We start from the raw sequence: 27574 nt of genomic DNA, 5'->3' as shown, positions 1-27574 counted from the left end.
AAAGGCCGAGCAGAGAAATAAAGATTATTTTGAAATAAAAATCATGCAAAGCTAGTCTACTAGAATTCAAGAATGCAAATGTAAAATTGGAAATAAGGATAATAGGTCCCCTTTTAATCATTGTGTTCCTGTGGTTTGAACTTACAAATTGGGGGGATTATGTTTGAGGGATGTCCTCTGTCAGTGATACACACGAGAGCCCAGTGAGAGGCTCCACTACCCTTCCAACTTTGAGCTGTCAACCTCGCTCTGTCACTGCCTTCTGTAAACATGTCATCATGTTATCTCCATCAAACAGAACACAGGGAAGGATTAAGCTGGGGGCCTGTGCTGCTAAAAGCGCACATACGCTTGACATACAAGTCAGCTTCACCAGGTAAAAGCTGTCATAGGCTTTCATAAGGATTTAAGAAGGACTTGTGGATTGAGCGTTTGCAATATGGATAAGATGATACAAACACCACTTGGAAATAGACCTTGAAGGAAAAAGGAAATGTGAGCTGCATTTGTAGCATTCCCACACGATACGCAGTCGTGTTATTTAGACTAGTCGACTTTATAGCTTTTGTGTGTTTAAACTTCAGACCTGCGTTTGGCGTATGTTATCATTATGACTGGAGTCCTTGACAAGAATACGTTCACGCTTATGAGATTTCGGTGATTCAGTCTTGTCACATTTCTTTGAAGACAATCTTGTACGCCCTTGTAGCAGGAGTTGATTGCTAATATAGGCATATATTTGAAGTGTAAATGCAACATTGTATGCCCTTTTTTGTTTTGTTTTGTAATTGTGTTATTTTGTCTCTGTGTCACAGTTTCTATAGGCTACTTTTGTCTGATATTGCATGCAACTAAAGTTATTGGTGAAAATGGTCAGTTAAAAAAACAGCAGCTTTGAGTAGCACTGGGTCTTAATGCAATTTTGCCTGAAGATGAAAATCTTTTTAAATTCTTTAACTGATATTCAGCATAGAAATATTCCATTTAATTATTAGAGGATGCTAAATTGTGCATATATTAACCCTGTATTCATGCAACACTTGTATTACTGTGTACTCTTGTGCCTACCTTCTTCTCTCTGGTCTATCTATTGAACTCTAGACAGCAGCTGGCATAAAATTTAACGATCTCTTCCTCTCGAGAGCGAGACACCAAAGGACCTCTGGAAATGTCATTTCTGGTTTAAGAAGAGAGGAAGAATAGAGGACAGCAACAGAAAAACACACACACATGGGAAAGGAAAGGATTAGGGGATTCGACTCATGGGAACCATGACTTTAAAAAACATAACAGAGCATTCGGAAAGCAGATGGTGTTAAAAAGCTGTCAGTAATGGTGTGTGAGTGCGACAACAGACCTGATCTTCCTTTTACCCAGGGTTCACCTCCCCTTGGGAGTGACTGGACAGCTTTTGAACACAGGAAGAAAGAGGAGAACCACAAACTGTAATCCACATTTACCCTCATTATTAAGATTAATTGAATGAAAGTGGTCTTGTCAGTGATTTAAGTATGAGAGCTAATCAAGATTTCCCAGAGAATTATTTTTTTCGTCAACAGACATTAAACGCTTCACTTAGAGTAAAGAATCCGACTCTTTAACAAGTAACTTTCAGGGAGGTAATCAAGATCTGAAAATGTAAAGTTCAGTAGAACTTTAAAAACTCAAGTTAGTCCAAGACATAAACCAAGTCTTGTGTTTGTATTTTATTATAACAGAGATGCTGCTTATTAACATTGCTGCATGTAAACAAAAATTCAACCAATGCAATATATGTAGGACTTCTAGCCACAAGTAATTTGCAGACCATGTCCTTGGTTATTTTGGCATTCTGTTGAGCCTCAGTGCAACAAAGTTAAATACTCTCTGACTGCTTCAGAGGATGCTAGCAAAAAGTTTTTCATAATTCTGTCTTTCCTTTCTATGAGGCTAGAAACATTTGTAGCGTTGTAGTTGCATGCACTTTAAACCATTTATCTGATGAACTGTTTGAATCCAGGAAAAAAAGGAAATTATGGCCAGCTATAAAATCCTCACATACTGGGTTAAGCAGGCGGCATATGGCTGTTGCCGGGGTCAGGTTTGAGTGCATCTTGACCATTTGCTGCTCTCTCCCCAACCCACACTCTTTGTTTTCCTGTCTACTCTACTGTCATCTCAAAAATAAAGGCTAAAAAGCCCCACAGTAAATCTTTAGGGGGGGCGCTGTAAAATCCTCAAAATGCACAATTTCCTTATGAGTAGTGTCAGTCATCGACCACAGCGTTTAAACAGTTTGGCTCATTTGCGCTAATTACATGCTGTACATGCACTGATTCATTTTGCTCATTTCTTCTATCTCTCCTTCACCTCCTGCTTCCTTTTCCCTCTGCAGCCTTGTCAGGGTCTTGGCTGTAGTCGAACAATAACAGAGAAAAACTTTCATGTAATTTAAAGCAGGGCTGAAAAGTGGTGATGTGGCGTCCGCGGATCGATGGAAACTGAATTTCTTTGGTTTGAGGAGGCTGTTCGAGAAGACAATAAAGGCTTTGTTTCTTGGGAAGGCATGTTCAAGTTTCACTTGGTGAATATTAAATGTAGAGTTGGATATGATATGCCTGATGGGATTTTAATGAAGGGCTTGGGAGGGAGTGTTGAGTTATGTGTGAATGTGGAATGGGAAGGGGATTCTCTGTTACAGCCAAACAGAATATTATATCTGACTGAAGAGTAATACTGTGTGTTAGTTTTCCAGGAAGGTTATATTACAATACAGTGGGTTTGGTGTCCAGGATAGCGCTTTTTGATCTGTCAGCTGTATTTCTACATAGTATGCATGTTTTGAAATCTCAAAGTGGTCTATCTTTCTACTCTTACAATATAAGAAGTGCTGCCTGAAAGCCGTTCTGTGTTTTTGTCTACAAAAAACTGCTGGTGTTGAAGATAAACGGTAATCATTTCTATTCTATAACTCCTGGATGATGAGCACTCCCTCACTTTCACTCCCTCCACAATCTTCTGAGGACATAAGCTGATAGAGATTGTTTGGAAATTAAAATGTCTTTAATCCGCCCCCTGACTGGTACGAAGTCTGAGTAATGCCCAAATGGGGCCATGTAAGAATAGCGCAGATAACTTTCCAGTTAATTACCAGCGAGCGAGGGGTTGTCACATGTCCTTGATAATGCACCTTCACCTAAACCACCCAGCTAAGGCAAACTATCAGCAGCCGTGTGCTACATGTGACAAAAGGCAACTGCATGAAATTCAACAACTTGGTTCTCCCAGAAAAGTTCATATTTCTTGTATGAAATAAATTGAAGACAGACACAGTTTATTTCAGGCTTTGTGAAAGCTTTTTCATATAGTAGATGCAGATATTTATCTATTTTAAACTGAGATGCTCTGTAGCACTGTCACCTAAATCTAAGAGGTTTTCATATTTGACTCTCCTGATCAGTATGGGCCTTTATGTGCACAGTTTGCAAGCGGTCTCTGTAATTGCATGAGTTTCCTCCATGTACTCCAGTTTCCTGCACCAGCTCATAGACATGCACGTTAAGTCAATCGGTGATTCTAACTTGGTTGTGGATTTAAGGCAAAAGAAGTCTATAAACCAAAGCACTTTCTGTATGTATGGTTAAATATGACTTGTCGTTTCAGGCTGGAAAAGCACGATGTACATGCCAGTCCATTTCTATTACATAAGGTATCAAATGGGATAGCAGTGGAAAATGATAAGAAATAATAGTTGATTAAACAAATAGTTGATTTATTCAGCAGTTCATTTCTATAAGATTGAAAAAGTTCAAAAAAGAAAAGTCAGAATGGGGGCAGATAAGGTCTAAATATCCTTTGCAGTATCTGCATATACAGAACTTTCTCTGTAAGGCTAAAATATCCCCGATGACATGACTAACAACCTCGGGATTACTTTCACACACTTGACAAGGTTAAATTCAGAGAAATGGAGGATACTGTACAAGTGCTAAATAGTATTTCTTGTGGCAAATTGATTGATCCACGTGAGTACAGTTTGCTGGTGTATGCCTTTAAGCTGTACAAACCGTTTCAGTGCGGATGTAAATGCTGTGGTTTGTCTGCTGTGAGGCCCTCTGTGACAAACAGGAAATCTTTTAGAAAACGCGCACAACTGAAACTCGTTTTAATGGAGCAATTATTTTGTAGCATGCAACTCCTATTAAATAAAGACACATTTCGCCATTAAGACAACATAAAATATGTTTGTGAAGAAAACTGTGTCGACTTCTAAAGAGCAAGAAGAAAACAGCAAGATGGCATCTTGAGACGAGTACAAATGAACGTCAGCTTCCCATAAAGTGCCCTCATTTGAAAATAACTAACAAGAGATTGGAGTAATCTCTTTGATGGGATCTATCCATTCATGCAGTGAAAAGGCTTGAACTCCTCTCCATTCATTAAACAAAGCTCTGAAATCAGTTAATTCCAAAGTGCTGCCTTTTCATATTATGAGGCAAAACATCCTCTGTCTAGTGTGTTTTTTTTTTTTTTCTTTTTTCCTCTTCAAAGTGATCTTAAGACAGAATATTTTTGCAGATTAATAAAGCTGTTTTCATTTGAAGGAAGATTCGAGGCAAGTGAAATAAATGTAATGTGCTTAATCAGTATAGGTGCTCAGCTGAGGCTCCTTGATGCACCGTTGTAGTCCTCTGCACTTTCCCTTCAGTTGCTTGCATCTCACAGTTTGATATGTTGTTCCATTATGATGACTCCGTTGAGTCTCTCTCATGTAGACGCAGTCTTTATTCAACGGCTGTGGCAGCCAAATCATGATCTGAGTCACAGGCTTTGTTTCTGTTCATTTATGAATGAGGTTTGGCGATAAATGTGTTTTGCCACTAGCAAGCGTTATTGGTGCTTTTCTTGTGGAACTTTACAGGATTATAATCAAGATCTGATGAAGAAATGGTTTTGGCAGAATTGTCTCTTATGTACGTGAGGACCATAAGTAATTCTTAGTAAAGTAGATGCCCGCTAGTGGTCAGTTAATGCGTAGCTCAGCGATTAATTATATTAATCAATTAGCTGTGGGTTAGCTCAGAGATTAAAAATGAAAGTTCTTGGTTCTTCTTGGAAAAGGAGAAGTTACTTTAAAAACAGCAGGTTTCAGTATGCTTGACAGCAGAGAGCTTTCAGGTACTCTTCTGGTATCGATACTTGTTCTCCTTTTCCCCTACGTGTATCACACATTTTCCTGATTTTACAGGATTTCAGTACCCTGGCTTGTTTACCCCACATAGCTGGTGGCTGTCCATTATTAGAAAGCAGACTTATAACGTAGTAGGTGGTCTGGGGCTGGCATGGTCAGGGTGACCAGAAGGCAGTTTGGCAAATGCTCTGGATGTCATCATTAAAGCAATCTTGCATTCTGTCATTCAAGAAGCTACTGTTGCATTCACACTTGATGTAATTTTGCATAGTTAGCCAAACAACAATTTGTAAAGCTGTACAAATATTCTGAAACACAGGCTAAAGAAATACCAATCCAAAAACCTTATTGTATCATGTCCAAGAGACAGCAGTTATGTGTTGGGTTTCCTGAGGACAGCTGTGCTGCTCTAAATGATCACACTGTGCAGTATTGCCAGAAGGTTTACATTACAGCATGGGTTAAACTGATTGATTGATTTGTTGAATTTTAGCCAAGCCACATGGGTAGTTCGTCCACTAAACATTAGACCGTCACAGTCTGAAAGTCAGAGGTCTGATGGATACCACAGAGACTGCTGAAGGTGCAATAACCTTACATGTGGTCCAAAATTGTGGCTCTTTGTCTCGCTTAGAGAAGAAGTGGTCATTGAGTTCAGAGGTACTCAGTATTATGCGAGTGTGTAGAAGGTTGAAATTATATGTTATGTTAGTAGACATTCAGTTCAGTTCAGGTTTATGTATATCACACAAGCTCACACAAGCTTCTCAGTGTGCTTTGTATTATAAATCGAAGACCCCATATTTGAGACAGAACCAGTCAAATAGTCCAATGCTCCCCACTGAGCAAGAACTTGGAGAAGGTGGGAAGGAAGAACTCAGTTTTAACAGGAAGAAACCTGCAGCAGAACCAGGCTCAGGAAGGGGCAGCCATCTGCTACACCGGTTAGCTGGTTGCTAAGTGGAAGAAGGTAGAAAAAAAGATGACACAGAGACACCATGAACAGGAAACAACACAAACTACGGGACGATGTAGACAGATGTTAATGACATGCATTAGTGACGCATGAATGCACAGGGATTTGACAAAAGTGAGTGGAGAATGGGACGTCCCCCAGCAGCCTGAGCCTATAGCAGCATAACTAAGGTTATGGTGGTTAAGGGCCAACCCCAACTGTAAGCTTTATCAAAAAGGAAAGTTTTCAAGGTAGTCTTGATAGCACTGCAGCCATTCCTGTTTGAAAAGTCTTATTTACCTTCATAGCTTATCGTCATGCATGTAGTTTACCTACTTTTTGTGTTATATCTATTAAAATAACTGTGTATCAGTGAACATGTGTGCACTGCTTTTCTAATCTTGGCTAAGGGAAGCATGCATGAGTTGTAAAGTAGAAAAGTCTGTGGTTTTCAGGCTTGTGCTGACTAATGGTGTCCACTTGAGAGTGGACACCCACAATCTTGTGATTCTTTGACTTTCAGCCTCTGTGGGTAAATCTCTCTGTTTTTTGTGCCTGTAAACAACCAGCATGGTATCAATATAAAAACAACGCACACAAAAAAACGTTTTTGTCTTACCCATACCCAGGAACAGAAAAACTCTGAGCACTGAGCAGTATCAGAAAGTCCATTGTCATAACTGCTTCATTTATATTTATAGTGTTAAAAGGCGTGATGCTGCAGAAAGCATTTTATGGACAAGCTGTTGCTTTAGCGTGCCTCATATAAAGATAAAGCAAGGATGGCTGTCTCAGATTCAGTTTCAGGTACACGTCTGTGGTTTGTAGTGTCTTTGACTGCAGACCTCACGCAGGCATCACCACAAGCTGTCACAGTACAGGAAATGATGTCTCCTCCTACCATAGGATGAGTGAGTCTTGCTGTTGCTGCAAGCACATACTAGTACGGTTGGTAGGGTTGAACTGTTTTTTTATTTTGCCTGTTGCAGCAGTGCCTTGGCACACAGCCTTCGCCTTCAATTGATCCGCCTTAAAGTGAGGTAAGCTGTGATTTATATATGGTCGCTTCTTCCACCGAGGTCTGTTTCTTTTGTCTTGCTTATTAGTTTATCTTTACTGCAAAACACAGCTGCATTGTTTGACTGTGGCTCCAACTTCCACATCAATTTTTTTCTGAAAAAGTCAACAGCTTTTGTGCACTGGGTTGCTAGCGTGAGGTAGTTTCTGGAAAGTTTCTTGTTCTTCTAATGTCTCATTTACACAGTAACTTGTAAAAGGGGGTTGGTGCTATGAATTTTGAGTCTGGTATCCTGTTTCACACAGGAAGTCAGCCTCTCAGATGAGTATCAAGTATGATTTGCACTCCTAACTTGGTGTTCACTGCAGTTAATAAGGTTTCACTTGAATTTATGTTGCTTGTTCAAATGTACTAAATTTAAATGTTAACTTCATAGACTAATGTGCTCAAATATCAAGCTTTTGGCATAAACACCAACAAAATACACGAATTCCCCCCCCTCTTTGTGTCCCTTAGGGTCAGAGGTCAATCTGAGCCATAGCAACATGTCTGAAGCCACCAAGCCCCAACCTCAAGCTAAGGGGGAGAAGACCCCGATCAGCGACACCAGCTATGTGGGCATCGATGCCATCCTGGAGCAAATGAGGAGGAAGGCCATGAAACAAGGCTTTGAGTTCAATGTCATGGTTGTGGGTAAGTAAGACACACAACATTACCCAGTAAAAACCTGTGCTGTTGACTCTAACCTTGTCCTGTCAAATTAAATGGAGAAGTGGGGGATGCTAAAAATGCTAAATTATGGCATATAAAAAAGATAATTATAGTGAGTAAAGGTGGTCGCTTTCGTACAAATCTGTGGAATGATGTAAAGGCCTAATTCTAAATGTTTTCCTCCCATCTAGTCTGACCTCACACTTTAATGTTTATTATGCCTTCATGTTAGATTTGAATATAACTATGTAACCAGTTTAAACTAGCACAGATGTGTCCAAGAGGGCTTGAAGCTGTAATTGCTCCCAAATGTGGTGTGTTTGCAAGAGATATTGTCCCAGTCCCGATTTCAGCAATGAAAAAAAAGGGGGGGGAATCACATGGGAATCGTTTAAAACTTTTCAGTTTGTGCAGCAACAACTCAAAATGCAGAACAAAGCAACGAAAGAAGAGTTGTGGTTCAAGTAAGACATGAGTCAGCGTTTGAGACGCAACACACATCAGGATCACACATATCGCCAGTTAAAAGAGGACATGCTTGGTTTGCTTGCTGTCGATTCAGAAAATCACTTTTTATATCTATTAAGAGGTTGCCGTAAATAGCAAAAACATGACGAACCGTGCATGTTTGATAGTGTGGTTCTACTTCCCTTGTTCTGGTAACAGCTAACGTGGCGACTTCCTCAACAAGCTCTCTTTTTGAGTGTCCACAATTTATCAGACAAACACTCTCACTTGAGAGGATAAACTTAGGCTGTCAGGCTGAGTAATTGCTATAATGACAGCGATTACTCTGACAAGCTGAAGCACACACTTCTTGTACGTCCTCAGAGAGCAGCTACGCACCTCCAGTTAAGCCTCACCATCAAAGTGTCTGTACATCTCTCCGATCCTGCACCTGTGTGCATGCATGCATACAAGAGAAACAAACCTATGCTAATGTTGCTTATAAAGAAAGGAATGTTATCAAGCTACATAACAATCAGAGATTTTATCTTTTATGTTTGTTGGTACTGGCCTGTTGGAAGTAACTGAAAAAATCTGATTTGAGGCCCTTCGGGGCTATGTTTAGCACACGCTGTAAGGTGGCATGTCAGTGCAGCTTCATGGAAATGGATCATAGCATGGCAAACAAGGGCTGCTGCATAGCTACTGTTTATTGCATTGAGTGTGAAGTGAGAGTGTCAGATTTATATTGAGAGCATGACAGTGGAACATGACTCACCGAACGTTTATTTTCAGAGTAAACACAAAAAGTTTCCCCGAGTGAAACAGCAGCGTGTTTCAGTCTGTGTGAGATTTGCATCCCTGCTTACACATTTGTGTTGTCGCAGGAAAACTGCATATTTCTACCCAACATTGACATGTATTCGCTTGCAGTGCCCCAAATGCATCAAGGATAAATGAAAATTAACTGATATATTCTATCGCTGTTAAATAACGCTTACTAGGAAAAGAAAAGGCAAGTTTCAACCTGCACGACGCGTCTGATTGCCAAAGGGAGCTTTGGTACATCACTATAGCAACGTATCAAGTTCCTCTGACAATGTGTTAGCAAACACCTAGCACATGATTGGCATCTACTTCTTACTTTCAGATCAGTGCTGGCCTGCCGTTGGGTTCTGACTGTTTTGACAGCAGGGTGTGCATCATTTTGGTGATAATTGTGAGACTGTCTTCAGCTCTTTCTCAAGGCCATGAAACACAGTGGGAATCTGGCTACCGTGTGTAGTCAGATTACTACTGTTTTTTGTTGTTGTTGTTTTCTGTAGTTGTGATCGACCATGTTTGCCTGAACTTTGTTAGATTCCTTTTAGTTAACGTTAAGAGATAATCTATTCCCATTCTAATAAAGTTCCTGCTGGCTAACAGATTTGCTATTTGAATGACTGGTTGAAATGTAAAAGGTTAACTGGTGTTGGTTTTGTCCCTTGTGGTCTTGTGGTATTCAGAGAATGCATTTGACCCTAATTTCTCCCCTCAGCTACCTAGTCCTGGCCAATGTGTCTAAGTGTGTATGTCAGTAGAAGAAGGAAAGAAAATGTGACCATGTGCTTGTGGGTGAATGCAGCAGGGCAGACTGCATGTGAGGTGTGTGCTAAAGAGGCAGCGTGTTTATGTAAGGTGAGAGAGAGGCGGTAAAGGCCACCAAGAGGGGTCACAGAGGGCCTGGCAGCTTGGCGACTCTCCATATGCCCTATCGGATGCCCAGAGTCCACATTTAGGACAGGAAATGTGGGACATGGCACACAGAGTTGGTCGGTGTGCAGTGACCCGTTTATCCGTTTACTCATAATGTTTCAAAATGATGCCAGTATCAAATCAAGATTTTCACTTCCACCTTGTATTATTTTCGTCCAGCCAAAGGAAATCAACTCGTTGTTGTTTCAGCACAAGCACGCATTTGTTTAGTCGATGTTTCCATTGGCTAAACAAGCATTGAATAGCATCACAGTATCACTGTAAGTCACACTGTACAATCAAAGCCACCTTTAACTTCATAGACTCGTCATATTGGCTCCCTCTGTCCACAAGTTCAACATATTTGATATCTGACAATCATGTATGTCATAGTTTTAAATAATGAGGTCATCAGGCAAACAGCTAATGCTTAAGCCAGTCAGAGTAAAGTTGAGCTAGAGGAAAGGGAGCTACAGCAACTGTGAATTATGCAAATCTACCTCAGAGTCTTTAGAGTAAAAATGTAGAAGTGGAAATGAGCAGATTGACTAAACTTTAAATTCATTTGGAAGTCAAAAAAAGAAACCTAGCCGAACGACTCTGGTTATCATGCCTTGCAGGTGCACATTTTTTGAGATTATTAGATGTTGGAGTATAACTCTTGTACTGATGAATAAATACTAAATGTAATGTAATCGACAAGTATGATAACTATGCACTGTGGAAGGGGAAATGGCACTAATATTTTAATTTAAAATGTGCGTTTTTATTCATGGTATCAACAGTAGTGGACCCTTTTTTTAATTCAGTAAGAAAAATGACACTATAATATTGTATAATAAGTATGTATGCAGCAGCACTACTTAGTTTCCAACCAGCCTATCTCAGTAGACGATGTTCAGTAGAAATATATAATGCTGTAGACACAACGTAAGAGGATTCAGCCCCTAGTGGGTGATGTATCTTGTGTATGTCTGCATCTCTGTGTGTGGTCTGTACAATACTGTGGTCCCATTAGCTTCCAAAGGTGGCTCTTCTGGGGTCCATAAGGAGGCTCCCAATGCAACTACACACCCACTACACAACCCATGCAGAAGAGCGTAAGGTCCTGTTATAAGATGTAGTTTTCCCCACTCTGAGGTTTTAAAAAAGAGAAGCTGAATTGCGCTTTTGTCTTTAGAGGGATTTCCCTTGTGACTGCCTAAAATGGATGTTTTCCTGCTTTTACTAAATGTTGCATGTTCGTCTGTGTGTTTTTCGGATCAGGGCAAAGCGGCCTGGGAAAGTCCACTCTGATGAACACGCTGTTCAAATCCAAGGTGAGCCGTAAGTCTGTGCAGCCCAACGTGGAGGAGAGGATCCCCAAGACAGTCGAGATCAAGTCCGTCAGTCACGGTATGCCGTGTTTCGTAGCATACTGCCTGATGCTACACATATCGTATTAATAATATGAAATATGGGCTTTCCATCTAATCTGTCAAAATAAATATATAAACGGTAAATCTTTCTTGCAAAAGTAAAGTGTCCTAAATTACACTAATCACTTTTTCTTTATGTAGATGTTGAAGAGAAAGGAGTTAGGATGAAGCTAACAGTTATTGACACTCCTGGCTTTGGGGATCAAATCAACAATGAAAACTGGTGAGCCCAGACTTCATCTACCTGCCTACAATCACTTCCTCTACTTATTCAATTTGTCTCAAAGCTGAAATTCAATTTCTTTCTGTTTTTTTTTTTTTAACACTTTTTCCATTTTATTTTGTTTAATCAAGATGGTGGATTTCATGTTATTATTTTATAAGTTAAGTGTTGAGGAAATGTGATTCAGTTTTTGTGTAAATAAAATATGCATGATTTAATTAGAAGTTATAATGTCTCAAAAGTGTCTTTAGCGTTACAGGAACATTTGTCTCCCTGGAAGCGATGCTGCATGTTATAATCACTATATCGCTGAAAAAGGAAAAAAATCTTTAGTAGATTTGTCTTTACAAATTTCTTTGGAGCTTTTAAATTAATGTTGCAGAACAGAAGGAGTCATTGTAGCTGAATAACTGTTTACAAGAGGTTTTGAGGTAATAGTTTCTCTTTCCTTAATTTTCTTTGTTACAGCTGGCAACCCATCATGAAGTTCATCAATGACCAGTATGAAACCTACCTGCAAGAGGAAATCAACATTAACAGGAAGAAAAGGATACCAGATACCAGGGTGCACTGCTGCATATACTTCATACCTCCCACTGGCCACTGGTAGGAGCCTGTATTAAAGTGACACAAGCTCAACATCCTACTCCTGTTTTCTCACCACAACTACAGAGGGTCTTCAGGGGACCTCCCCCGACCTATTGTCTCTTTCTAGCTCTTTAACCACATCACTTTCCTGGTCTTTTTCATCTCACTCTCTAATGACCACATGTGGAACTCGTTCTCTCCTCAAAGATACATAAGAGTCACTCGAAGGGTCACATTTCACAAAGAAACTGAACTCTGTAGCTTCCACTGTATTCCTTTCATTATGATCCATCTCTCTCTTAAGTATCTCTCTTTGTCATCTGTGACTGAATAGAGAGATGTGATATTGAGCAGTTGACAGAAACCTAATGATGAAATCCAGTGTGACAGTGGTCACAGACGAGCGTGTTTCAGTGAGCCGCCATGTTTGCAAAAGATGTGGTTGGAGGCTAACGCAGAAACAAAATGGTGTGAATGATTCTGACATACCTAAGTCTGGACCAAAAGAGTGCAGGTGTCTCATTTAGCAACTAATGCTGTGTTCTCGTGTTATCTCAGGAGGAAGTAAGACACTGTCTCTTGAGGGTGTGTGATTGATAAAGCCACCTTGGCTTTAAAATATTTTACATATGTGAATTAAAACACTCAAAGCCTTAATGCGCACCAACTGTAAACACCCATTAACTGACCTTCTTACCGCAGATCCAACCCAGTCGCATATTTCTGTGCACCAATAACTCAACAGTTGTCCACTTAAATGTTTTTCAAGGATGGAGGGATGACATGTGTGAGCCCCACAGTTTGACAGACCCCCTCATCATCTGCTCATGTCACCACAGCTGTTGCTTCAGCGAGTGTGTGTTCGTGTGTACCCTTGTTCATGTAAAGCAGGGCCCAGGGAGTGGACTCCAGTGGGCAGTGGGCATGCTGAAACTTGCACGGGTGCACATATGTGGATACCCTGAATGTGTTTGTGGATAATTGTGCTTACAGCTGCAGAGTTCAGTCCACCCTCCTCTATTGTGACTGTGCATTGCTTCTCTTAGTGCCTAAATCCTCCAGCGTCATCTTTATAATCATAGTATTGCTGCCAGTCAGATACTGCTCATAAGCAGAGGTGCTTCACACAAAACTGTTTGTGAATCTGTGACACACCTTTTTTCTTAATCAAAAGTTATAAACATCTGTCAGGAAGTGATCTTCCTTACAGGTACCCAGAGAGTTGTGTGCAAGAATGAAGGAGCCTGGCGTGTGGTAAAGAGTTGCTGTTTGATGGTTTTATATGTACATGTAAAGTGTAAATGTTTAAAATAGGATACTAAAAACCTACAGCAGATCTTTGCAGTTGTTTTTTTTGTTTGTTTTTTTTAAAAAGCTTGATAGAAGTGATTCACAAACAAAATAAGAACTTAAGTGTCCCTGAAAGAATCACAAAACTCTTACCCTATTATGCTCTGTTTGCTTATTTTCTCATTTTAAATTCTCACAGTAATGTTAGCTGAACGTTTTTTAAATGAGGCCTGTTACCAATTACCCAGACACAATGCCAAAGGCTTCTGGATGCCTGCGCCATGTGACCAAGAATGACAGGAAGCGAAATGTCGACAGATTGAGCTCTCGTAAGCCTCTATCGTTGGAGATGTGCATTTCGGTTGCTACTGTGGTTTCAGATCGAAGAGCAGGGCTCAGTGAAGCAAGACACAGCCTTGGCATCAGAAGCCATTTCCGATAATGGCAGCATCAGCCATGTTATTTTCCCTCCGGGCAGCATTGTTGTTACTTCACTTAACATGTCGTCACGAGAAAACGAAGGCTCCACTTTGGCTCTCGTCAACTCCGAACTGGTTTTCTGACCCATTACTGAAATGGTGGGAGGGGAGTGCTGCTCGTAGTGTGGCTGGTTGTTTTCTCCTCATTTCATTTGACCACCGAGCTAACCATTCTCAGTTCATTTAAACGTCACTGCTATGTTCTTCGACCAGCTAGACAGAAGGATTTATTCATGCATTCACAGACATACAGTTGTACGTCTGTGCATGCATCCATGTTTAATTTATAGTGACTGTCCATGATGCATATGTTGCGGTAAGAGTGCATGTGTACATCTGAAAGTGTGCACGTATGCTCCATCATGCATGTGATGCTGCACACATGTACATATAGCCCCAGTTTATTTATGCACTGACACACATGGATCGTGAGCCACAGTTTTTCTTTTTTTGGAGGGGGGGATATCCTTCCTATCTGCGTATTTATTTCACGTGACATTTTCCCCCCTGAGCATCTGATGCTTCCCTTACTCGGCATCGTTCCTCTCTCTTTACCTCTGCTGCTCTGTTTCTCCTGTCCTCTCCCCGTGCTCTGTGTAGCACAAGCTCATCCCATTTTGATGGTGACATGTCTGTCAGTTGCTCTGGAGAACCTGCCAGGCATCCTTCCTTCCTCCAGCTGCCTCTGGGTCTTTGAACCAGGCTGGCTGAGGCTAATTGGAGGGCAGAGCAGACAGCATGAAGGGAAACTGTGTGCAGGAGCAACTGGAAGCAACATGGAACAACAGTGTGCACACTGACGGCCCTAATCATTGCTACGCTAGGCACGATCACAGGCTGCTAAAGGAGAAATGTAAACAACTTTAATCACACACATCGCGTTAAGATGTGAAAGATTCACAAAGCCAGTGAGGAGGAATGCTTTTATCTAAACTGGCTTTGAGTTTGGCGAAAGCAGAATATTAAGGACAAATGGGGAAAATGGTAAACCTGTTTTTGGAAGCAACTGTCAAGATGTGCAAGCCTCTCTGTGTGTTACAATGACATGGTTTCAGGGAGAACAGAAAAGACTGCAGTGGACCATGACTGCTCTCTAGTGGTTGTTCTCTTTCCTTACAGTCATGTCAGTTCTTAAATATAACTTCCTGTTGTCTGTTTGGAGCAGTGAAGTACATGTAATTAACCAAGTTTGCTATTTTTGGTGCAGTTAACTACTGAAAAGAAACAGTTTGGGTCTTTTTTTCCAGTTATTCTCAGTTACTGCAAGCTAGGGATTTGCTCAGTGCTCACACTGGAGAACATCATCAGGCACAAACTCCTGAAATTATTGATTATTTCTTATTATTAACAAACATTCGGAATATTTTAGAAGGTACCTGCCTAACTGATTAATCCTGTGTGTGGCGATTCCTGTATACGATTTCTAAAACCTAAAGTGACGTTCCTGCACTTTTATATAAACTATTATTACTATTCACTCAAAAATGAAACAAGGTTTACATCTTGGTATCTTTTTATCTGTAGTATGAATTGCTTTGTCCTTCCATAGTGTAAGACATCTTAATTTAGAACCTCCATGCACTTTTATGTGTAAAATATTAATTGTCTTCCTTAAAGTAAAGTTGAATTTTGTTGTCTTTTTCATCTTCCAGTCTTAGGCCTCTGGATGTGGAGTTTATGAGGCATCTCAGTAAGGTGGTCAACATCGTTCCTGTCATTGCCAAGGCCGACACGCTCACCCTGGAAGAGAGGGACTCCTTTAAAAAGACGGTGAGAGAAGTGTGTTTGCATGCATTGCTGGGTCTCGGTAACTCCATGCATGTTAGCTGTGTGTGAGACGTGGCCTGCAGTTGCCTGTAGGAGCGCTTCAGAGTGTGCTTAAGATAAATAAATGAAGTGCGTTGGTAGATCAGACGACAGAGTTTCATCATGAACACAGGTGTGTTCAGTAACCAGTAATAATCATTAATCACTGGTGTATAGAAGCTGCCAGGCTTAACCACAAACTGAAGCCATCTGTGCAAACTCACACTCCATCCATCCTGGGAAATACTCTATTATCTCTGTGAACTGTGAACATTTTAAGCTCTTATTAATTACAGATATTTAAAAACTGTTTATCTAAGCAACGATCCAAGAGATTTAAGCCCACTTTCCAGCTAAGCAGACAGGCTCTTCATTTGGCTACCACTGAATTATGGGGTGAGCATACAATACAGCCAAGTTCAAAGAGGTCTCCACTGTGCAATAAAACATGACTAGAATTAAATGAGTTCAAAATTTGCATTTTAGTAAACACTGAATATTCATCAGTTTCTCTAAATAATTTGCGATAATTTGCCCGTTTTTGATACATGAGTTTATTTTCTCATCGTTAAGTCCCATATTTTTTTAACGCCATGTCTAAATACTAAAACACTAAAAGCATATCTTTAAAATATTGTACATACAGTTACGATTCCCAAACTAAACAGCATAATGAATTTTATGATCTCCTGGCTTTTCCTCTATTTCAGCAATGTGATGGGCATTTTTCATTTTTGGCAAATGGCAAGAAATCTTTATTTTCACTGCACATGCGTCACTGCAGGTCTCACTGAGATCCAAGTTTTTCATTGGAAGTGACCAGGAGGAACAGGATTAGACATACGTACACCAGAAGGACAACTCAAGCTTGGAGGCAAAGATAGAGGATTTTTGGCAAATGTGCAGAGGAAGGATAGTGGACACACTGGACAAAGGATTTTGAAAATGTAGCTGCCAGGTAGCAGGAAAAGAGGAAGAGCACAGAGAAGATTCATGGATGTAAAGGAGGAGGACATGCAGAGGGGATGCTGTGATAGAAATGGATGCTAGAGATTGGGCGAGATGAATTCAGATGATCTGCAATAGTGATCCTTTAAGGGAAATTGCATTTTTTTTTCTGTTCAATGCTTCTCTGACCAAATACTTGCATAAACAATCAGCAAATGCTGCTATGCTAACACACCAAACTTTACTTGTTGAGTAGCAGCTTGCTAGCACTGTATCTTGTTAGCATTTTTAATAGTTTCACAGACTAGTCTGGTAGCTAGCATAGTAGCAGGGCTTTGTGTTAGCATATCCTAACGGATGAAGTTTTTTAAGCAAGTTTTAGCAAATGCGTCCAGGCTAACCACTGTAAATCTGTACAGGCGTTCACCCATTCATCCATTGAGTTTAATTTGGGGGTATATTTGGCTTTACAGTCAATGCTTTACAGTCAACAGACGTGAGACTTATAAACCTGACAATCTTCCTCTGTAGCCTCACACCGCTTACCTTCTTATCATGGCTTTCCCTGCTAAACAGATTCTTGCTTCAGGGTTGAGTCCCTACGCGATGCTGAATCTCTTCCTCACTGCGTTTCTCTGCTGGATTATTTTCACTCCACAGGAGGCAGACAGCCACCTGCCTTCCTCCATCTATTTCTCTGTGTCACATCCCTTCTTTTAAGAATGCAGACTTCCCAACAGCTTTATTCATTTTAGAGAGGTGGAAGCACAATGGGTGTCTTGGCTACCAGTCTCCCCTCTATCCCAGTAACGCGGTCCAATAAGTACAAAGCAGAGTCTGCTTTCTGGTTTCTGTGCCAGGCCCTGGCAGAGAGTAGAAGCCTCGGGGCTTGTAGCTGGATTGTTTTGGTTGGCTGCACATGCTCTGTTTGACCCTGAAGATTATTGACTAAAAGCTTCTCGTGCCAGTTTTTTTCCCCTCCCATTATCCCTGCAGCAACTTAACATGCAACCAGAACAAGCTGAATTTTTTTTGTTTTGTTTTTTATTAAATGTTGGGTCTCAGTGTGTTCAGCTATGAATGTGTGTTCACATAACCAACCGCTGATGTGGCTTTTTTGTAGAATTTCACTTGGTTTGCATCCTTTAATGTAACCCTGAGAAAGCTTCTAAGGATACACAATAAAAATGTTTGATCAAGGACCAAGTGGAAATTGTCAGAGTAGTAATTGTGGGAGTGAACAGTCATTCATTAAAAGGACATTTCTCTCAGAAACTTTCCTGCACCCGTGCCCGAGTTTTAGTCGTTTTAAAGACATGCTGAAAGTGAGGGGTGGAGATTTTATGAGCTGTACCTCTGTCTGGATGTCAGACTTCTCAAGAGTTGTTAACCAGCGTGTCCCCGCCCCTTTCTGTCACGAGTATCAACAGCTAGCTTATATTCTGTAATACTTGTTTGACAAAATGCTCCAGGACACAGTCAAGTGAGTTTGTGTACAACTGCCACAGTCTCACTTTCAATTTGTACATTTTAATTTGTGTAGACTAAAATATCTTCATTTATATATAATGTTATGTGCCGGTGTCATTTTTAATTTTTTCTTAACTTTACTGTTTTTGTGTGTCATTGTGTTCGGCTGTGTACAGATTAGGGAAGAGCTGCGAGCCAATGGGATCGATGTTTATCCTCAGAAAGAGTTTGATGAGGATGCAGAGGACAGGATGATCAATGACAAAATCAGGGTAAGTTGATACTGCTGTGTTCAGTCACTTCAAATTTTAATTGTAACGAAGCCTTTGTTAGATGTAACCTGTTTGATCTCCTCTTTGTGTATGTGTTTCTTTGGAAAATCCAAAACTGGGGAAATTGCAACAAGTCAAACATGACCTGAAAATAAGTCGGTGCAAACACTTCAGCGTTTTCTCTCCATGTTTGCATTTGTGCACTCAACAGGAGATGATCCCTTTTGCTGTGGTGGGCAGCGACCAGGAGTACCAGGTGAACGGAAAGAGGATTCTGGGAAGGAAAACAAAGTGGGGCACCATAGAGGGTAATATACATGAACTGTAATACACTTGCAAATAAAACACCACAGCTGGTTAGTTTCCCTGCCAGATAATAGAAAATGAATAACAAGGTAGAACAATGTAATCATTTATTTACTGTCTCAGTGTGGATTGGCCATGTCGACATGTAGCTGTCACTGCCAGTGCCACTAATTGCTCCAGCAAAACAGTTAAAAAATACTTGGCTTGGCCTAATAATGTTATAATGTCCATCTGCTCATCTGGTCAAACGTTAAAACGGCCCATTTCCTGTACTCATGACTGGGTCGCACCTGTCCAGATGACAGTGCCAAAGCCATCTGACCTCACGCAATAAATAATACAGCAGCATGTATGCTACAGTTGCTACAGTTACTACAGCTGAGTTGTCTCACCTTGCTGGTGCTGGTATTTGTGGTAGCAAAATGACCAGCAAAACCAGCAGACTGATTTTGGTGAACTCTCAGCATGTGGAAAGTTTGAGACTGCTGCTTGAAAACGTGGCCAGCTAGTTTAACCATCTGCTGTTTGAATACCAGGTGCTTGTTTACATAAGTTTCTCAGAGTCTGTAACTAGGGAGACGTAGGAGACAGGAGGAAAAGATTTGCAGACACTTTCTACGTCCTTTGAGATTACAGGAAGAAACATAAAACACACGCACACTGTCTCACAGACACACTTGCATGCAATAACTTCTGTGATGTGGTTTACATTTGTTGGCCTGTGCTGCACACTCACAGTGCCAAAGAGGTTCTTAGCAAGTAACTGTACTTGCATTACTCACAATTGTGCAAGAGTGTGTGTGTAGAGACGGAGAAAGAGAGAGGACATCTCTCTGGACACGTAGCGAAAAGACAAAAAGCCAACTGAAGGATGGCTCAGCAGGGACCTATCACTGTTTAATAGTGTCTCCTTCTAAGGACACCCTTCAGCACAGTCCTTGCAGAGCATCTAGTTCATTTGCTGTCCTATAAATGCATTGTAATGTATAAATCATTCACCAAAACCCCCTCAAGCTATTTAATATCATGTAAATGATAAATGTAAATGACTCAGACTATGTTTGTTTTGTGATTCTAGCTGGGGAAACGCCCAATGTTCACTATGAAATATGACCTTGAAATACTGTGTCTGAAGAACAACAAATGTTCACATAAACAAGAGCATTTCAATCATACAAGTATCTAAAACAGTATAGCAGCATGCAAGACTTGGCGTGGTGCTTTGAGCAGAAAACACTGGGGTAAAAATAAAAAATGATTTCAAAGATAAGGATTCAAATGTAAATAAACAAAATGCAGTGATTTGCAAACCTGTAGTTTATTCACAATAGCACATAGAAAACATATCGAATGTTTAAACTGAGAGACTGGACCGTGCTCATTTTGAATGTGATGGTAGCAACTGAAGAAAAAAGTATGGACAGAGCAACAAAGGGCTGGAAAAGTAAGTTGTACTAAGAGGAAACAGCTGGAGGAACATTTTAGATTAACTGAGATCAACTGGCATCGGGTCAGTAACATGACTGGGTATAAAAAAAAATGGATGGATGGGTTCAACCTACAAAAAGCTGTCTATACATTGTAGAATCATTTCAGAACAGTGGATATAAATTATTAATGAATAATAATTGCAATGACTTTGAATATTTAAAATCACTTAAAATGGACTGAGGCAAAGTGGGAAACTGTTCTGTGGTCAGACGGATCAAAAGTTGAAATTATTTTTCGAAAACACCGTGTGCCTAAAAGAGAGGGCCCATCTGGCTTGTTCATCAGCTCTCAGTTCAAAAGCCTGCATCTCTGATGGTGTCGAGGTGCATTAGTGGCTGTGGAATTATCAGTGCTGCAAAGTAAATACTGGGTCTAGAGCAACATACACTTCATTGAGATGACCTCTTTTTCAGGGAAGACCTTGGCTATTTCAGCAAGACAATGCTAAACCACATACTGGATCTATTGTAAGCACTGGTTCCGTAGTAGATGAGTCTGGATCCTGAACTAGCCTGCCTGCAATCCAGACCTTTCACCAACTGAAAACATTTGGAACATCATAAAGCAAAAATATGACAAAGACAACCCAAGACTGTTGAGCAGCTATAATCATTTATCAGACTAAAATGGGACAACATTCCTCCCCCAAAAGTCCAGCAGCTGCTCTTCTCAGTTCCCAGATGTTTACAGTTGTAAACACGGCACATTTTATGAAACATGTTGCAATTAAATTCAAACTGACCTTAGTTTGGACCTTAGTGGTACATTTTCTTAGTTTAAACATTAAATGTTTCATGATAAATACAATATAGGTTTATGAGATTGCAATCATTGCATTCTGTTTTTAATGTGCATGTCGTACGGTATGCCAGTATTTTCAGGTTTGAGTTTGTACTTCTAGTGTATAAACCTGCTTTATATTCAGAGGTGCATGCAGACTTTTCTTCCTCCTCAAAACATGGTACTTTGGACTTTTAACCTTTCAATTTTACATTCTGAAGATGTCCAGTCTACTCATACGAAAGCTTACAAATGAGTTCTGTAGAACCGCAATGTGAGGGAGATGGAGTACATGAATTTCAGGACAAATGCAGTCTTGTCTGGCTAAGAGAACAGTGGCTCAGTTCTAGTTAAGCCAAAGCAGTAAGAGAGCGGGAACAGGGAAGAGAAAGGGAGAGAAAGCTCCTGGACATGCCGGCACCATCATCATAAATTAGGCCTCAGAGGAGGCCTAAGTCTCTATATTATCACAAGCACTGAAGATACTGTTTATTTTCAGGGGCTGTTGGTAACGGGTATATTAGACGTGCATATCGATTGATATAACAGCTCCTCACTACTAGTTGAGGAGTAGAGCGTCTAGACACCAGCAGTGCAGCTCGTTACAAGTTAGTATCTTGTTCCCTTGATGCCGTTAATCAGCGCTCACGGGCCCAGCAGTTATTCCACTCTCCTACTTTCAAAGGGAATTAAATTTCCTGCCCTGGATTTCAAAGCTTAAGTAGTAGCCTCCTTTATTTCATTTTCACTAGACATAATCTATAATTCAAACATGTTAGGCCTACTAAAGGCACCACAAGCTTGTCATGGGGAATTTGTTAAAACGTCTTACTTAAAGTTCTCCAATACAGCGAAGAGCTCTGATGTGTTAAATTGCTCGAAAGTGGAGGAGGGAGTTATCATGGCTTAAGAAAATTGCTGTAGATGTCATGTTAGAGGACGCCTTTCAACTGGATTGTGAACAACGCTGCCATCTGGTGACCTTTTTAAGGAATTGCAAGCGAGCAGGATTGGAAAGGATTTGGGATTGTTTTGTGAATTTAGTCTCAGCGATTTGCTCTTTCTCTCTTTACAGTTGAGAACATTGCACACTGTGAGTTTGCTTATCTCCGAGATCTCCTAATCAGGTGAGCATCCATCACACTCCTACATTTTTTTTAATGTTTTTGTTTTTTAGGGGTATAGTGTGATTTGAATAAAAACCCAGCTACAGGTTCACCATTTTGCTAAATCAGAACTCACTCTATCTTGTAGATGTGCTGAAATGAATTGGAGACAGGAGTGATTCTATAAAGCTTCAATTTCTGACTGAAATCAATACAAATGAAATTCCTTTTGAGGTTTTGAGTGCTTCCCAAGACAGTGGTAGAGCGGCCATTTCTGCTCAGGTTCTTCCAGTGAATCTGTGCATTTAAGCTTGTTAGTGTAGGACTGACTCCTCGCACACAGTATGCAAATACATGCGATCGTTTCCACTACACATGACCATAAATATAGAGTGATACCTGTTGTAGGCATTTCCTGTGAAGCTTGCTTTGCGGTGCTTTCTCATTAGATGTAATACTCTCTTCTTCGTCTTGTTTTCAGGACACATATGCAGAACATCAAAGACATCACATGCAGCATCCACTATGAGACGTATCGTGTTCGCCGGTTAAATGAATCCAACATCCTTTTCACCTCTAACCCGCCTGACCATCCTGCTGTTCAGCCAAAGGCCAATGGCCAGCCCGAGGAGCAGCCCGCCACCCCGCAGCCAAACGGAGTCGCTGCTCAGCACGAAGCCTTGTCCCACGAGATGTAGAGGGTCTAATGTGGAGCCAAATTGCCAATTTATGATATCAGGACACAGCTCGGCACAAAGCATACACTCTCTTGCATATATTCTGTTTACATAAACAAGCCCAGATGTGTACACACACACACACACACACACGCACACACACACACACACACGCACGCACACACACACGCACGCATTCATGCTGTGAAGATCATTTTTATTACCAAGAAGGACTACCTAACTACGTCTTTTAATTTATCAGGAAGTTACAAGAAACAGAGCGGAGAGTAAATTCCTACATTTTTCCATCCATGGAGCTGTTTTCTCATCTTTTTACATCATTGCAGTTCAAAGCAAAATCACATCCTCGCTGTGGGCCACAATATCATACAGTGATCTCTTTCTTTCTTACTTTCTTTTAGTTCGTTTTCCCATCACGATAACTGTCAAGTCCAGTCTACATTCAGGATTGTTTACAGAAATCCACGGAAGTCATCCACACACACAGATAATCGAAATTATGGGTCGACAGAAGTGTTGGCGATCCAGGCTGCACGGATGAGGAGAAATGTCATATTGCGGAGTACAGTACAGCGTATGAGATGACAGTAGATTAGCTCTAAACTACACCTAACTTAGTGCCACTGACCCAGTAAGACTTGTGTTGTGGTGTATAGTATTGTATAGTCGCTAGGGTTAAGTAGGGATATGTAGATTAGGCTTCTAGTGTTACAGAGAAAGTAAAGATATTGTTGACACCTCCGCATTGTAGAATTAAACAGACAAGCCGTAGCAGTGTGGAGTAGCTTTTGGAAACAACGAGTCTTGTAATTTTCCAGTGTTTTAGGATGTTTTTAACCCCTCCCCCCCTTTTTTTTTTTTGCCAAACCATATTGTCTCTTTCCATATAATGCCAATGTTGTGTAATACAGTCATTTTGCATTGCTCTTTTACTGTTGTATTTTAATTGCTAATGTTCTAATTTTATTGTGTAAGATGGGGGTGCAGCTGTTATCCCATGCAGCCGTTTTGTCCTTTTTTCCTGACCAAATAAAAGTCCATTTTCTTTTCTGAAGAGAAGCACATACAGTATACAGTATAGATCTGATTTTATCGATAGGTATTTATGTGTGTGTTTAATGTAATCACTTTAATTCATCGTTGATTCCAGCTGTTGGCTTCCGGTTTGTTGCAGGTCTTAACCAGTGATGATAATTTAGATTTAGAATATGTTTGGGTTTTTTTGTATCATGCAGTATTTTGTACGCCGTTTGTGAGACTTTACCGTACCTGGCAACCAGTAACTTTGCAAGAATTGATCATTTTCTACATTGAGTTTTATTATTTACAATCAGTCATGCCAACAAATAATGGGAAGATGGTGACTTTTACATTGCAAGCTTACAGAATTTCATCAGAGGCAGATGTTCTGCCACAACTGCGACGGGCAATTTGTACCTAAAAGCCTGAAATGATACCTCTAAATGTTGCCTGTCATATCATACGATATACGATCACGTGATTATATTCTTTGGGAAAAAAAGTATTTTTCAAAGCTCATGGGATATTTTATAGAGACTACATCTAAACATACCATTCTAATTTCCAAAAGAGAGTCAACAGTATCATTGAAGTCAAAGATATTTTCATTACTTAAGAGTAAAGAGAAGAAAAAGAAAACTATTGTTTATCAAGAGAAAGTTATTGGGTTACACTGTTTACCGTTGTATAGTTCTTGTGTAATTTGTCATGGTATTATAGATCAAGGTTTATCTTTGATATGCTATCTCAAAGAATAAAGATTGATATTTTTATTGTTTAATAGTTGAGTTCCTTGATTTATTTTTTTTCTCCAAAATGTACAAATGAGGAAGGGTAGAGGTCATTTTTTGCTTTGCTTTTGATTTCCAACAATGAAATGAATGGACCAGTCCTCACAGTGTTTACACTCCTCACAGCATGTTAGTATCTCAGCAGTTACTGCCTACGGTTAAAAGGATAATCATTTCAAAAATTCTTATTTCAATTTACACCTTTTTTCATATTTAAGACTACACCTCATATACCTGGTTATTGAAGGCAGATCTTTTTTTTTCCCCACTCAGTTGAATGAAAGTCAAACTTTAATCAAGCAACACTTACTTTGGGTACAGCCGTTTAATTCAGTTCAGTTTTATTTATATATCAGATTTATTTATTTATATGGTGCATAATCACCATCCAGTAGATCCATCCAATAAATCAATCCACCATAGAAAGAAATCCCAACAATCAGGTGACCCCCTATGCCCTATGAGCAAGAACTTGGCGACAGTGGGAAGGAAAAACTCCCATTTAGGGAGGCAGGAACAGACCTCCAGAGTCAGGGTGGGGCAGCAATCTGAAGCGATCACTGAGTGAAGATGAAACACTCAGGGCATCATGGGAAGCTCCCAGCAGCCTAGGCCTAATAGTGTGTAACGAAGTGACGACTCGGGGTAATCCGATCGAGCCATAACTTTAAGCTTTATCAGAAATGAAAGTTTTAAGCCTAATCTTAAAAGCAGAGAGGGTGTCTGTCTCCTGAATCCAAACTGGGAGCTGGTTCCACAGAAGAGGAGCCTGAAAGCTGCTTCTCATTTTACTTTTAAATACCCTAGGAAGCACAAGTAAGCCAGCAGTCTGAGAGCGAAGTGCTCTATTGGGGCGATACGGTACGATGAGATTTTTAGGATAAGATGGGGCCTCATAAGTCAAGTCCTAATATGTGAGCAGAAGGATTTTAAATTCAATTCTGAATTTAACAGGGAGCCAAGAGAAGAGAAGCCAGTATAGGAGAAATATGCACTTTCTTTGTAATCCCTGTCAATAATACCTTGTTTACTCAAGATCAGCCAGGCTACTTGAGATGATAGAACTACTCATATTGAAGGCAAGCAGTAGAGCATCTCTAAAACTTTGAAGTAGATGGGCTTCAGTAGCAGAAGGCCACCCTGGGTAACATTTCTGTCAGCTAAGAACTGGAAACTAAAGCTGCATTTCACATGGGCTCATCAAAATTAGACATTAGGAGATTGGAAAAAGTTTGCCTGGTCTCATGAGTCTTGATTTCTGCTACAACACTGATGGTAGGGTCAGAATGTGACATAAGCAACATGAAAGCATGAATCCAGCCTATCTTGCATCAGTGGTTCAGGGTTGTGGTGGTGTAAGGGTGTGGGTGGTATTTTCTTAGTACACTTTAGACCTTTAGGACAAATAAGCATTGTCTAAAGCCACGGCCTGAGTGTTGTTGCTAACCATCCCTTTGCAACCACAGTGTATCCATCTTTTGATGGCTGCTTCCTGCAGGATAACACACCATATCACAAGTTCACTGTACTCAAATGGCCTCCACACTCACCAGATCTCAATCCAGCTTTGGGATGTGTTGGGAAAAGAGATTTATGTCATGCATGTGCAGCCAAATCTGCAGTAACCACGAGGTGATGTCACGTGACTATGAATCAAAATCTCTGAAGAATATTTCTAGCACCTTGTTGAACCTGCGCCACAAGGATTTTAGGCTGTTCTGAAGTCAGAGTTAAATATATCACTAACTATATCGCAAAGTCATGAATTATTATTTGTTGTACTATTTTTACTGTTTTTCACTTATCAAATTGTGCAAAGCAAGAATAAAAAATTCCAAAAACTCAATTTAAATTGAAGAAATGACACTGAGTGTTGTTAATAAAGTAATCTCTAAATGGCTAACTTTTTTCTGGTGGATATAAAGCACACCAGGTCTCACATATGCTTACTGAGCCGAGTCAGTCATTGTGATGTTATGATAGAGGTACATTACTGACAAAAAGAAATAATTTCCTTTTCTGAATGCAGTTCCTAATAGCCTTCAATCATGTAATATACTGACCATCAAGCACCGCATTCACAAAACAAATCCAACTGAGAGGAAATATGTCTTTGCAGTGGCATCACACCATGCCCACGTAGCACCGGTTTAATAGGGCTTTTCATTTACACCTCCTTTCACACTTTCTCAACTATTCTGTCGATTGTAATGTGTTGACACCGTTGCTTTTCGAAGGTCATTGTCATCCTTTCACACGTTGGAGCTCCTGCTGGGGCTTTTGCAGCCGTGTCTTGTATTAGAGTCAGTCTTCGGTTTGAAAGTCCTCTTTGCCGAGGACGACGCCGCTCTGGTGACAAATGACAAATGTGAAGGTGAGAGACAATGAAATTTGCAGAAAGATCAGTATCTATTGAAAACTCGCGTAACTTTGACACCTCTGTCTAAACAGTTTCCCTGGCAGCCACCCAGAACCATGAAGGTGAGTGATAATGACATCTCTGACACTGCTATGACAGTGCCAGATTCACTGGCTAGCAGAGGCAGACCAATTTATTGGTGCATATAAACTGACATCTGTACTTTCTCACTGCTGCCGTTCGTCTCCTACAGTTAGCTGTTCCAATGGAAAATCGTACATCAGAGCAATAAAGTGGGCAATAGGTGGCCTTTCACACACTGCCTAAAACTTTAAACTTTCAGAATCACTAGGCAGCAGTTACTAAGCAAGTGTAAAGCAGAGTGTTTACATTTAATGACACCAGAGCAGATTTGCTGTGAAGCCAAGCTGATTATTTTATGTCACAGTAATAGACTGTCTAAGCCAAAGATATAAACAACTTGGCAATGCCAA

The 27574-nt window shown here is 40.3% G+C and overlaps 1 protein-coding gene across 8 annotated transcripts in view; it reads left to right on the top strand.

The window, feature by feature from the left end:
• The window catches only part of septin9b (septin 9b), a 72000-nt gene extending 47289 nt beyond the window's left edge, over positions 1-24711 (top strand). For 6 of the 8 annotated variants that reach the window (XM_005469971.4, XM_005469969.4, XM_005469970.4 and 3 more), the window contains 9 exons: positions 7660-7836; positions 11302-11430; positions 11595-11676; positions 12145-12282; positions 15686-15803; positions 18434-18529; positions 18741-18837; positions 22182-22233; positions 22694-24711. In XM_005469971.4, coding sequence (XP_005470028.1) covers positions 7660-7836; positions 11302-11430; positions 11595-11676; positions 12145-12282; positions 15686-15803; positions 18434-18529; positions 18741-18837; positions 22182-22233; positions 22694-22910 — 1106 coding nt within the window. In that variant the 3' untranslated portion in view covers positions 22911-24711. Of the gene's footprint in view, positions 1-7014; positions 7166-7659; positions 7837-11301; positions 11431-11594; positions 11677-12144; positions 12283-15685; positions 15804-18433; positions 18530-18740; positions 18838-22181; positions 22234-22693 lie in introns of those variants that run through there. The other 2 variants (XM_013272985.3, XM_013272984.3) reach the window with 2 other exon arrangements.
• Positions 24712-27574: the final 2863 nt, after the last annotated feature.

The sequence above is a fragment of the Oreochromis niloticus genome, linkage group LG6 (assembly GCF_001858045.2).
Source record: "Oreochromis niloticus isolate F11D_XX linkage group LG6, O_niloticus_UMD_NMBU, whole genome shotgun sequence".
NCBI classification, from domain to species: domain Eukaryota; kingdom Metazoa; phylum Chordata; class Actinopteri; order Cichliformes; family Cichlidae; genus Oreochromis; species Oreochromis niloticus.
Note: the sequence above shows the minus strand (reverse complement) of the source record. Positions and strands in the feature narration are given on the sequence as shown.